The 12,500-nt window shown below is 45.6% G+C and overlaps 1 protein-coding gene across 2 annotated transcripts in view; it reads left to right on the top strand.

Annotated features, from left to right (window-relative positions):
• The window catches only part of phaf1 (phagosome assembly factor 1), a 30,461-nt gene that overhangs the window by 4,333 nt on the left and 13,628 nt on the right, over positions 1–12,500 (top strand). The window contains exons 7-9 of one of the 2 annotated variants that reach the window (XM_063196868.1): positions 1,358–1,455; positions 6,102–6,214; positions 12,477–12,500. The exon at positions 12,477–12,500 is cut by the window's right edge and continues 110 nt beyond it. In XM_063196868.1, the coding sequence (XP_063052938.1) occupies positions 1,358–1,455; positions 6,102–6,214; positions 12,477–12,500 (235 nt within the window). The remainder of the gene's footprint in view (positions 1–1,357; positions 1,456–6,101; positions 6,215–12,476) is intronic. The other variant, XM_063196867.1, reaches the window with a different exon arrangement.

A 12,500-nucleotide genomic window follows, 5' to 3' on the forward strand; every position in this document is an offset into this window, starting at 1 on the left:
ACGCTGTGTCATGATATCTCTTTGAAAATATAAAATGCAAATTATTAAGGCAACACACAATATACAGTACAGTAGGCGCACATTTCTTTTTTGGGTATCACTTTATTTTAATGGTTCACTATTACAGTGGAGCTACCACATTAGGTACAGTGTAATAACCAGTGTAACAATATCTAATACCATGTAATGCCAGTGTAACACCATGTACCAATTTTGCACTTACATCTAGTGTTAGGGTTGGTACATGGTATTACATTGTATTAATTATTGTTACACTGGTTATTACGCTGTACCTAATGTGGTAGATCCACTCTAATAGTGAACCATTAAAATAAAGTCTCACCCTTTTTTGGGTTGACAGTCATTTGTTAAATGAAGTGAAGCATCACTCAGTGACTTGATTGAAATGAGACAGTAGATCAATAGTGTGTTGTGCAAAATATTCTGTTCATGAAACAATATCTGTGTGGCCTTAACCTGTCAGTGAAGATGGGTCCCGTGTACCTATTGACTATTTGCTGAAGATACTCAACTACATCATAACAACATTGCAATGACATTACCGAGAGCCTTAAGTAACAAATAAGGACATAGCCATTACAATTTTGGTGACAGTGAGGTTATAACATCTGCGCTAAGGGGTTAAACTGACACAGCTTTACAATATGGCTTTAAAATATGCTCTATTGTAGATTCACTACCATAGAACTCTCCTAGCCCTGAAGCAACTCTGATTGAATAGTTTCTCTGAGTGTCAGTGTTCCCAGTTTCCAACCCTGGAACTTGCCTTGACGGAGAGAGAGAGCCAAGTGCTCTTGTTGGCTCGTCTACTGTCTCATTTCAATTCCCGTAGCGGTTGCAGTATGCAGCGCATGGCTGCATGCTGTTGTGTTGTTTTCAGTAGATATACTCTCCAGTGCTTTTGTTGTATTGTTACTGAATAACTGCCAGAGGAATACTCCCTTAGTTCGTCAGTTAGCTAGCTAGTTAGGCTATGCAAGCTTATGTTTGTTTTCTGTGATGGGCACCCTGGATCCAGACGCTGCAATCAAGTGCCACATATTCCAAAGGACCTGGTTTTACCTTTATTACATTACATTACATGACATTACATTACATTACATTACATTACATTACGTTGCATTTGGCAGGCGCTTTATAACCAAAGCGACTTTTACCTGTCCAATGAGGGCATTTAAACAGATAAATCCAGGTGTTGTGGACTATGTGGCGGCCTCTGAATCCAGATTGCCCTTTCCTTCGCTGTGTGTTTGTGTTGTTGCTGCCTCTCCTTTCCTGCACCCCCTCCCCCATGTGCTTCCACACCAACCTAGCGCCAGCTGTTTTGCCTTGACAGCCTAACTTTGCCCATGGCTTGGCCTCCCTGCAGATTCCCCACGGCGCAACGGTCAAACGGATGTACATCTACACTGGCAACAACCTCCAGGACACCAAGTAAGCAGATGTGTGTGTGTGTGTGTGTGTGTGTGTGTGTGTGTGTGTGTGTGTGTGTGTGTGTGTGTGTGTGTGTGTGTGTGTGTGTGTGTGTGTGTGTGTGTGTGTGTGTGTGTGTGTGTGTGTGTGCGCACACACACACGTTCATGTGGACCTAAGAACATGTATTTTGTGCACTGTTTATCCAGAGAATGAATGAGGAAGTACACAAAAAAATGATTGAGTCCGGTCCTTAAATCCTGACATTTTTGTGTGACACGTTGTGGTTACTGTAAGTGTTGGCTCACCATCAGTTTTTGGGGTAAACCACACAGACACCACACTTACTGTGTGGAATGTCATTCACCCTCAACGACCCATATGATTTAGCCAATCAGATGCTGGATCAGAATCAGGAAAAGTGCTCGCTAAACTCCCAAAAACAGGCTTAAGGCTCGCCATGGCAGCAGACCACCTGGCATCATGCGCACTGCGCACCTCTACAGTGCGGGCTGTGTAAACAACAGCAACAACAACACAACACTGTGTCTGTGTTGACATGATTAGTGGGGACAGGCAGGTCAGGGATGCAGCAGACTGTGGAGCCTCTGGCTGTGCCTTGAGACAACATGATCTCACAGAATTCCATAAAATGAGCCCGGACTATTCTAACACACAATCTGTGGCAGTTTCACGGATTTTGTCAAAATTCTATGATGGGGGACAAAACTGCTGCTCCGCGATGACTCTACAGAAGTGCTTTCTCTATATATTCCCACAGCCCCTTGTTTTCACAATCTTATGTTCTATCTTGTGTTCTCTCAGGATTTTTCTAGATTTTTCTTCAAAAAACATTTTCTTACTGACAGTTTGGGGTTAGGGATTGTTTTGGTCCAGGGCACAAGTAACAGAATTGTAATAGAATTTGGTATTGGCCGACTGAAAAATGGAGGCTATTTCACCATCAGTTTTGCAGTTTTCTAATGGTAGACTGTACATACAGTAAAGTGATGTGGGAGCATAGACAAAGTACACCCGTGAGTCCATTACGTAAAACACTCTCAGAAGTGTTTTACGTGATGGACTCGCAGGGTGTACTTTTTCTATGTTCTTACAACGCTTTTCTGTTTGTAAAGTCTTATCATAAGAAGTTCCGTGACTTCAGCATTTAATTTTGGCAAAATCTGTGAGACTGCCACAGATGTCGTGTCCCAAGGGTCCGTGTTCGTTTCACAGAATTTTGTGAGATCAGGCTGCTTGAGGACAGGTTGTGCTCTCTCTCTCTGCCTTGAGGACGGACTGCTTGCTCTCGCTCTCTCTCTCTCTCTGTCTCTCTCTCTCTCTCTCTCTCTCTCTCTCTCTCTCTCTCTCTCTCTCTCTCTCTCTCTCTCTCCCCCTGTGCCTTGAGGACAGACTGCTTGCTCTCTCTCTCTCTCTCTCTCTCTCTCTCGCTCTCTCTCGCTCTCTCTCTCTCTCTCTCTCTCTCTCTCTCTCTCTCTCTCGCTCTCTCTCTCAGCCTCTTTCTCGCTCTCGCTCTCTCTCTCTATCTCTCTCTCTCTCTCTCTCTCTCTCTCTCTCGCTCTCTCCCCCTGTGACTTGAGGACAGACTGCTCTCTCTCTCTGTGCGGGACTGCAGAAGCAGCAGGAGGGCAATGCCTCATGGCTGTATGTAACTAGCAGCATGTGTAAATCTGTTAGAGTGACTCTCCAAAACAATGACACTCTTCTCTCACTGCCTGATACTTTGTGTGGGGCCTTTTTCCTCACTTTTGACACCCTGTCCATTTCACCAACGATTTTTATTGCAACGTTTTGGTCATCCAAACCTTCTTCCGGTAAATTGATGGTGCTGGGTTTCACTCTGGAGCAAGTTTTTTTTTTTTTTTCTTGGATGCCTGTCAGGTCTAAAGAAATGTGACTTCAGGACGTGATGAGGAGAGATGAGATGGAGGAGCAAATTAGCATTCAGGTCCACAGCCTTCTGCAGCAAGGGGCTCCCCCTGGGCCTCTTTAGATCTCTGACTCCCTAGGCTTGCAGCTAGGGATGTTAACCGGTAACCGGTTAACCGATAGTCGACCGGATCAACTTTAACCGGTTAAAATTTTCTGCCACCGGTTAACCGGTTGTAATAATAATAATTATAATGATCATTTCCTCCAAAAAAGCCCCCCACAAAACGATAATTATGAGGTTTTAGTATGATAATTCTGCATTTTCCATCTGGCAACAGTGGCTGGACATGGCAGGTCCTGTCTGCGTAGCAAAAAAAGCCTTATGTGAAAAAACAAAACAAAAAAAAACAGTGCTGTGCATATCAGGCACGCGAACGTTGTATATTTTAAGATTGCCGGTTAACCGGTTAACCCCAGGTTAATGAGTCTCAGGAGCCGGTTAAGAGTTTTTTCAATTTTCACCATCCCTACTTGTAGCACACGATAAGATAATAACAGACACTCTAATTATTATAATAATAGTTATTGTTATTATACGCGATAACAATTACAGTTATTAGACATTTTATATTTTGAACAACCTGTGTTTTTATGCTGTAGGAGTATTCACACTTTTGTTGTTACTAGTTTATACTTTAGAATAATTCATTTCATTTCATTTCATTTATTTAAACTCGAAGAATCATTGAGGGCCCAGCCCTCATTTACAGTGATGTCGAGTAAAACAAACAATTGCACATATAAAATCATATATAAACAACGAACATACACAATACACCATAAATCATATAAGAGATAAGAATTAAGACAAACTATGAATTAAAACTTATGAGTTAAAACAAGTGCAAGTATGTGATAAAAAACTTCCCAGTGTAACTTTAAAATGTTCTAATGGCACAAAGGCTTGAAGACCCATCCTTAGTTGTAAGTTATTCCAAACTGAAGGTCCACAGACACTAAAAGCTGTTTTACCCAGTTCTGTGCGGGCATAAGGGACCTCCAGTAAAAAATTGCTGCTGCGGGTTTGGTATGGGTTGGAGTGCCAAACTAAAAGAGATGAAATATAAAATGGGAGTTTGCCAGTGAGGGCCTTATAAATAAAAATAAAATAATGCATGTCCCTTCTGTGAGAAAGTGGAGCCCACCCAACTTTATCATATAACAGGCAATGATGTGTACTATATGGATCCCCAGTAATAAAACGAAGAGCTGAATGATAGACAGTGTCAAGTGCCTTCAGATTAGAGAGTGGTGCATGTCTGTAAATAATATCACCATAGTCAAGGGAAGACAGAAAAGTAGCTTCAATTAACTTTTTTCTGCAGAAAACAGGAAAGTGATATTTATTTCTGTGCAGGAAAGATAGCTTTTGTCTGAGCGTAGTGACAAGACAGTCAGTATGTTTCTTGAAAGTGAACTTGTCATCTAGCCAGATTCCCAGGTACTTATAATGTGATACTCTCTCAATAACAGACCCATCTAAAGTAGATATATTAAAATCATTTTTCATGCCATGCTTAGATCGAGTAAAGACCATACATTTAGTCTTGCTTACATTAAGTAGAAGCTTAAGACTAATGAAGGCATTTTGTAGGATATTAAAAGACTGCTGCAATTTCTCCAAGGCTAGCTGTACAGAATCCGCAACACAATACAAAATTGTATCATCTGCATATAGATGAATAGAGCAGTTGGAAAGGAGAGAAAGTATGCTATTTATGTACATGGTGAAGAGTACCGGACCTAATACTGAACCTTGTGGGACCCCCTTGGTTATTAGCAGGGGGTCAGATTGAGTATTACCCAATTTTACAGTATGGTGTCTGTTTGAAAGGTAGCTCTGGAACCATTTACAGGCACTTGCATTAAAACCAATACCAGGCAGAATTTGTAGAAGCAGAGAATGGTCCACGGTGTCAAATGCTTTGGATAAGTCCACAAAGATGGCAGCACAATGTTTTTTCTTGTCAAGAGAAGTGATAATATCATCCATTTCGTATTTCGTAAGATGTCCAATTGAACTGGAATGAGGAAGCGCAGGGCCACAAATCATGGCAGTGGCTAGTGCACGCACACACACACAAGCACAATCATAAATGAATGATACAGGCGTAATTAGATGTTGTATGTCGATGACATTTACATTTTTTGGCTTTTGAGCTCCACTTTCTCTGAAGCATTCAAGTGTTTTCACCTGCGACAAAACCAAAATGCACTTGTGATCTTCCCTCATCCACCCCACCCATCTTCCATTTCACATTCTCTCTCTCTCCCCTTCCATGTCCTCTCTTCTCCCCCGTGCGTGTGTGCGTGCGTGCGTGCAAGGGAGTGCGAGTGATCGAGTGTGAGTGATCTGCCTATGGCTAAATGTATGTATGTTAAATGTGTGCTATATATTTAATATCTTGTACAATTATGTGTGTAAATGGCTTGTGTATTGTGTATTTTTGCATGTATGCCACTAGACGCCTTAATTTCCCCTGGGACTAATAAATGTTACTCTACTCTACTCCACTCTTTCCTCGCTCACCCACCCTTCTCTCCTCACTCCTTCTCCCCTCATTCTTTCTTCTCCCTCCCTCTCTCTCTCTCTCTCTCTCCCTCTCTCTCTCTCTCTCTCTCTCTCTCTCTCTCTCTCTCTCTCTCTCTCTCTCTCTCTCTCTCTCTCTCTCTCTCTCTCTCTCTCTCTCTCTCATCCTCCCTCTGTGTCATAGGGCTCCAACAATGCCGCTGGCTTGTTTCCTTGGTAACGTGTATGCTGAGTGCGTGGATGTTCTGAGGGACGCCACTGGTCCGCTGGGGCTGAAGCTCCGCCTTCTCACTGCAGGTAAGCGATGACCATCGCTAGGCAACTTCAGCCCTACGTGGGGGCTTTTATACCTTTTGTTAGATAGGCTAGTCTGAGATGGTGACAGGAAGTGAGTGGGAGAGAGAGAGAGATGGGGGAGGATCGGCAAAGGACCCGGGTCGGAATTGAACCTGGGTCGCCAGAGGAGGCCAGTGCCCTACCGTTACAGCAACGGCAGGGCCAAGTGTTATGTTTTTTCAATGCATGTAATTTGCAGTCAGAGCTCAGTGTGTGTCCGTGCGCGCATGTTTCAAAGCTGAGTGGTCTTCTTCCTTGCTGCTTCTTCTACATATCCACCTTTCACGGGCACAGCCAGGAGGCAGGAATAGGCATGTAGCACAGACTAGCTTTAGCACAAAGTGTTCATTCCATTATCCAAACTCACATCCTCCCTTGTGGAATAGGCATGTAGCCCAGACTAGCTTTAACACAAAGTGTACATTCCATTATCCAAACTCAGGTCCTCCCTTGTGCCTGTGGCCTCCTGCCTCGTATCACTGAAGATAGAAGTTTAATTCAATATTGCGCACAAGCGCAATTCAAAGGTAATTTTCTCATTTGCAGTTGGGATGTTGAATGGGGAAATGTCCCCCAAAAAGTTGTTGTGCCTAGGCTGACAGTTGAGAAACTTTATTGTTTTCTCCAGAGTGTCAGCGAAGTGTGAGCCTACTAGTGCAAGTCAAGGACGGGAGTTTAGATAATGGCCTGTACCCAAAGTTCTATGCCGTGTCAGAGGCAGCTGTGTTGGGTGGTCCCATGCTTGCCTGCACAGGGTCCTAACCCACAGCTGGAGTTAAGTGTTGGATATTAGCTGTGTGTGTTTTCATACATGGGTCAGTGACGTTTCAGCAGTAGCACATCGACAGCGTCAGTGTTACAGTTATATGGATTTTTTTGTTTGTATGTTTTTATTGGACTATTTAACGAGCACATTCATTGTAGCATATCAACCACCAATTACTAATTCATTTGTGGGTATTAGATTAGAAAAAACAAGTTTTGACTGTTATTTGTCCAGTGCTCAGCTCAGCTGAGGTAGGAGCAGGTAGCCTAAAGGGTGGGTTATGCTTCCTACTTGTGCCACAGAGTGAGCTTGTCGCAGCCATGATGCAGTTAATTTTGGTTTATGCCCTGTTTTGAAGCACGGTCTGCGCGATGTCATTCCACGCTCAAACTGCCTTCAATACAAAGAGTAAACTAGACGTGTCGGTTGTTTTTTAGCATCACAGACTCGACGACAATGAAAATGAAACATTAAATCTTTATAGGCTATCACGTGCATGTTTGATCGCACTGGCAGCCACAGTGGTAGTTTGGAACAAAGAAGTGGCTCATTTGTCGAGGACGAAGCGGAATGTTTCTTCGACCTCGGAACCACTGTTCAACTGTCCAAATAACTTCAGCGTCGTAACTTGCAAGCGCATGTGTTGTCTTTGGTTCGTGTAAATAAATCAAACAACAAAGCACGGGCAACTTATTTAATGAAGAGCTCACAGTCCGTAGACCGACGAAAGTTAGAACAAGGAAGTAGCGCTTGTTCTCGACTCGAGGACAGAGCAGGCTGGTCGAGAGGACCAATCAGAGACCTATTTTCGCCCTTTCACGCCGTCGCTCCCTGCGTCGAGACACAATTTTGGGGAGGTGCCCCAGAGTACCTGCGTGATGGGGGGGGCTTCACTACGTTAACTGCGCGGCTCACTGCATTACGACGCAGGGACGCTGGACTGGAGGCATAAACCACCCTTAAGTGTGTGTGGTGGTGTTGCTGGACATGCTGGGGCATGTTGCTCTGTGTGGTGATATCATGGCTGCACTGGGGGAGAAATAGGGCCTGGGAACTTTTGGCTTAAAGGGCCCCCCTCATAATAAGTGACACAGAACTGACTCACCAGTGTTTTATTTTCTAAAAAACATTTCTGAAAATAGGGGCCCAAGAGGGTGCAGGGGAAATGCCCGCTATGCCAGATGGTCAGTCCAGCCCTGGGTGATATGATGATGAGGATGTAAAAGCCTATTTGCTGAAACGCCAAATATGGAGGGAGTCACTGACTGCTGTTTGTCATGGACAGCTGGCTGCCAAAATTCACAATCCCAAAAGTGCAAATGAATTTAGTCAGCAGCGCCATGTAATTCAGCCAATGAAGTGTCACTAACACACTCAGACATTTAGCATTCTAACTTTTACAAAGGTTTAAAGGCTTTTATATAGACATTTTATAGTTTTTTCCCCTAGTTTTTTGTTTTGTTAGCAATGCTACCCATTAACACTGATACTGATTTGATAGCATGAATACCTTTTTTTCTATATCGTTATTATATCAGTGTTAGCTTGCTTGCGTGCTTGCGTTAGCTTGCGTGCATGCGTTAGCTTACGTGGGTGCGTTAGCTTACGTGGGTGCGTTAGCTTGCGTGTGTGTGTGTGCGCGCGTGTGCGTGCATTCCTCTCCACACCTTTTACTACGTGTGGGAGTGCAGTGTCCAGAAGGGGGAAGTGGTTAAGTGAGGAGAGGGGGGCAAAGGGGGCAGAGAGCCCCCAAGAGTCCCTGGCTGAAGAGGTCACAGAGGCCTGTCAGCTAACATGTGAACACATAGGCACTCTAAAACACACCAGGGACACACACACACACACACACACACACACGCACACACACACACACACAGACTCTCTCTCTCTCTCTCTCTCTCTCTCTCTCTCTCTCTCTCTCTCTCTCGCACATGCTCACGGACACACACACACATACACATATTTTCTTTCTCTCTCTCTCTCTCTCTCTCTCTCTCTCTCTCTCTCTCTCTCTCTCTCTCTCGCTCACGCACTCACAGATGTTCCACGCTCCATTTGGCTGTTAGCCATGCTCGGTTTGAGTTCCCACACTGCTAAGGAAGTGTGATGGTGATGGAGTGACATCGCACAATGATGATGACAACAACAACAAGGCGAAAAAAGAAGGCAAAAACCCCCCAAAGAAAAAAACAGCAATAGTCCCAGATTGTCTGTGTGTCTGTCTGTGTTTGTCTGCCCTCTGCCCTCACTCCCACAGCACGAGGTGACGTGGATACACACACACACACAGATGCTCCCATGATTGATTTATGGTCTGGGCCACAGCAGTGCGTGTGTGTGCGCGTGCAAGTGTGTCTGTTGTGCATACACATGCCCTGTTGTGTGTGCCAGTGTACACACATCATGGTGAAGGTCTGTTGTGAAAACAATCAGTGGCCAGTCAGTCTCTTAATTCATGCCCATCTGTGTGGCCTTCACAAGCTCGCTTACACACTCTCTCACTCTCACTCTCTCTCTCTGTCTTTCTCTCTCTCTCTCTCTCTCTCTCTCTCTCTCTCTCTCTCTCTCTCTCTCTCTCTCTCTCTCTCTCTCTCTCTCTCTCTCTCTCTCTCTCTCTCTCACACACACACACAGTCTTTAGGTCTGCTGTCCTCTGGAGCTTTCGTGTCTGTATTGTACTACATTGTCTTCATCGTATGCCTGCATGTGTAAGACTTCTAGCTCAGACTGTGGTTGTGTGTGTGTGGCTTTCCTCGTCTCTCGAGGGCAGTGTAGTGAGGTGTGGTGGTGTGGTGTTCTCTCTCTCTCTCAGAGATGGTGGAGTAGAGTGAAGTGGGGGGGGGGGGGGTGTGTTGTTAGTGCGTGTCTCAGAGATGGGGGAGTGGAATGAAGTTTGTCGGGTGGGGATGGGGGGGGTATTATAGTAGGCGTTTCGTGCGTGTCTCTGAGATGCCTCTCCCCAGACCGCCCACGGGAAGCAGGGAGGGAGTGAGCTGAGCTGAGCTGTATATCTGAAACCCAGAGCTGGGAGCCTGCACTCGTCTCTCCTCTCCTCTCCTCTCCTCTCCTCCCTTTACAGCTCCTCTCCCCTCCTCGCGTTGCAGCTCCTCTCCCCTCCTCGCGTTATATACAGTTATACAGCTATATCATACAGTTGCATCATTCCTGTTTGCCGCGAAGGATCTTCTGCAGTGCAGAGCACACTATATGAGACTTAAAAGATACGATAGCATCACGAATAGCAAACATCCACCATCTGAATATTTTTTTCAAAATATTTGGTTACCTCCTTGTTTGATTCATTGAAGGTTTTGTTCTTGTTTCTGTTGTGTTATTTTATTATGTTGGCCAGGCCTTAACTGGTGGTATACAGTGCATACATGTATTCATGAACATGATAGAATATGTTTCCTTTCCAACTCCAACTCCCATTGTATTGTGCATTCCACAGCACACAAGTGCACACTGCACACAACGAAATTGCCTTTATGCCTTACCCGTGCAAGGGGGCAGCTCCCAATGGCGCCCCAAGGGAGCAGTGTGGCAGGACGGTACCATGTTCGGGGTACCTCAGTCCAGGAGGAGGATGGGGAAGAGCCCTAACCGCTGACCCATGACTGCCCTTGTCCAGCCCCTGGTGGAGTAATCAAAACCAGGCATTAGTTTCGGAGCCACAGTAACCTTTCCATACCCTGTATTCCATATTGTGGCACTCCATAAAAAATATTCACAAACACAAGTGTGTTCTGTTGATTGTTGTTGGCCATACACCATTGTTCCACAAAACAAAACTATCAGATGATACTTTAGGCAAAACCATTCTTTCTTGGAGGAAAGCATTCCAAAAAGTGAAGGCTTGCAATAGAAACGCAAAGCAATCAAAGCAAGGGAGACCCATTGTTACGCTCACTAGTAACACCATATGACAGGGGTTCCCAAACTGTGGTGGGTCGCGGAAGTACTGCTGGGGAGTTGCAGACAGAAGGAACTTTGCGTAAAATCGAGGAATCCACAGGTTAACAGCTAACACAATTCCATAAATTGGTTAGTAACAGTATTCACTTGTATGGTTTATAGAGGTTTGCAGACAAACTACTAATGGAAAATCTGGCAATATTAATGGACCAAAACAAATGTCTAAGAATATGGGGGAAGGGGGTCGCAAAAACATTCTCAGGTCCAAAACTGAAAAAGTTTGGTAGCCTCTGCCATATACTGTTAGAGTGGACGGCTAGCAGAGGGAGGTGATTGCAGTAGTCGGCTCGGTCGGCTGTAACAGCTGCAAAGTGCTCTGGTCTGGAGCTCTCCCTCCCACTAGGACTTTGACACATTAGAGCTGCACACTTGCCTTGCTTTGCCGGCTGGCCACTTGTAACACGGTTCAGGAGTTCAGGCCTGCTGAGGCCCCGGGACTGAGGACTGAGTGCTGTGGACTGGCTGGCGGAGAAAGGAGAACTTGACACGAGTGGCAAAGGGCCTGGAGCCTGGAGTGGAGCCTGCAACCGTTTGGTCTGCACTGCACTGCACGGCACTGTACTGCACTGCCTGTTTAATCTCAGTTCAAACGGCCTGAGCGTGATAAATGGGATGGGGAGGCGAATGGGGCTTTTGTTGCGGCCCGGGGGGGTCTGGGTCTAGGTCTGTGTGCGTGTGTGTGTGTGTGTGTGAGTGTGAGTGTGTGTGTGTGTGCGTGTGTGTGTGTGTGTGTGAGTGTGAGTGTGAGTGAGACTGTGAGTGTGTGTGTGTGTGTGTGTGTGTGTGGGTGGGAGTCAAAGTGAGGACAGACTCGTGCTGCAGGGAAAATGGCTGGATTAAAAAAGCTGTGTGGATGGAGAAGTGGGGGAGAGTGGGGAGTGGGGTTCAGCAAGGGGGAACACCTCCCTCCAGTCTAAACTGTGATTGAGTGCTTGCTTGCTAAGCTGTACAATGTGGTGGACTGAGGAGCCCAATTAGGCTGGTCAGAGAGGGTTTGGCTGCTGGGAGTGAAAAATGTTATGTGTGCCTTCATGATGACCTCAGGATGGGGTTTCCCTGCTGTGTGTGTTGAGGTGTGTGTGTGTGTGTGGGGGGGGGAGGGGTGGTGGCAAGCGTGTGTGTGTGTGTGTGTGTGTGTGTGTGTGTGTGTGTGTGTGTGTGTGTGTGTGTGTGTGTGTGTGTGTGTGTGTGTGTGTGTGTGTGTGTGTGTGTGTGTGTGTGTGTGTGTGTGTGGTGGGGCAGCCATGGCTCAGTGGTTAGAGCGCTGGCCTTTAGATCCGAGGGTTACAGGTCCGGATCCCACCCTTACTAGCACCATTATGCATGGCTGAAGAGCCCTTGAGCATGGCACCTAACCCCACATTGCTCCAGGGCCTGTAACCAATACTCTGAACCTAAATAAGTGTCAGTTAAGCATACTTAGTGTCAGCTAAGTATAATGTAATGTAATTTAATGTAATGTGTGTGTGCATTTGTGTGCAGGCTGTGGTCCAGGAGTGATGGCTG

The sequence above is a fragment of the Engraulis encrasicolus genome, chromosome 4 (assembly GCF_034702125.1).
Source record: "Engraulis encrasicolus isolate BLACKSEA-1 chromosome 4, IST_EnEncr_1.0, whole genome shotgun sequence".
NCBI lineage: Eukaryota > Metazoa > Chordata > Actinopteri > Clupeiformes > Engraulidae > Engraulis > Engraulis encrasicolus.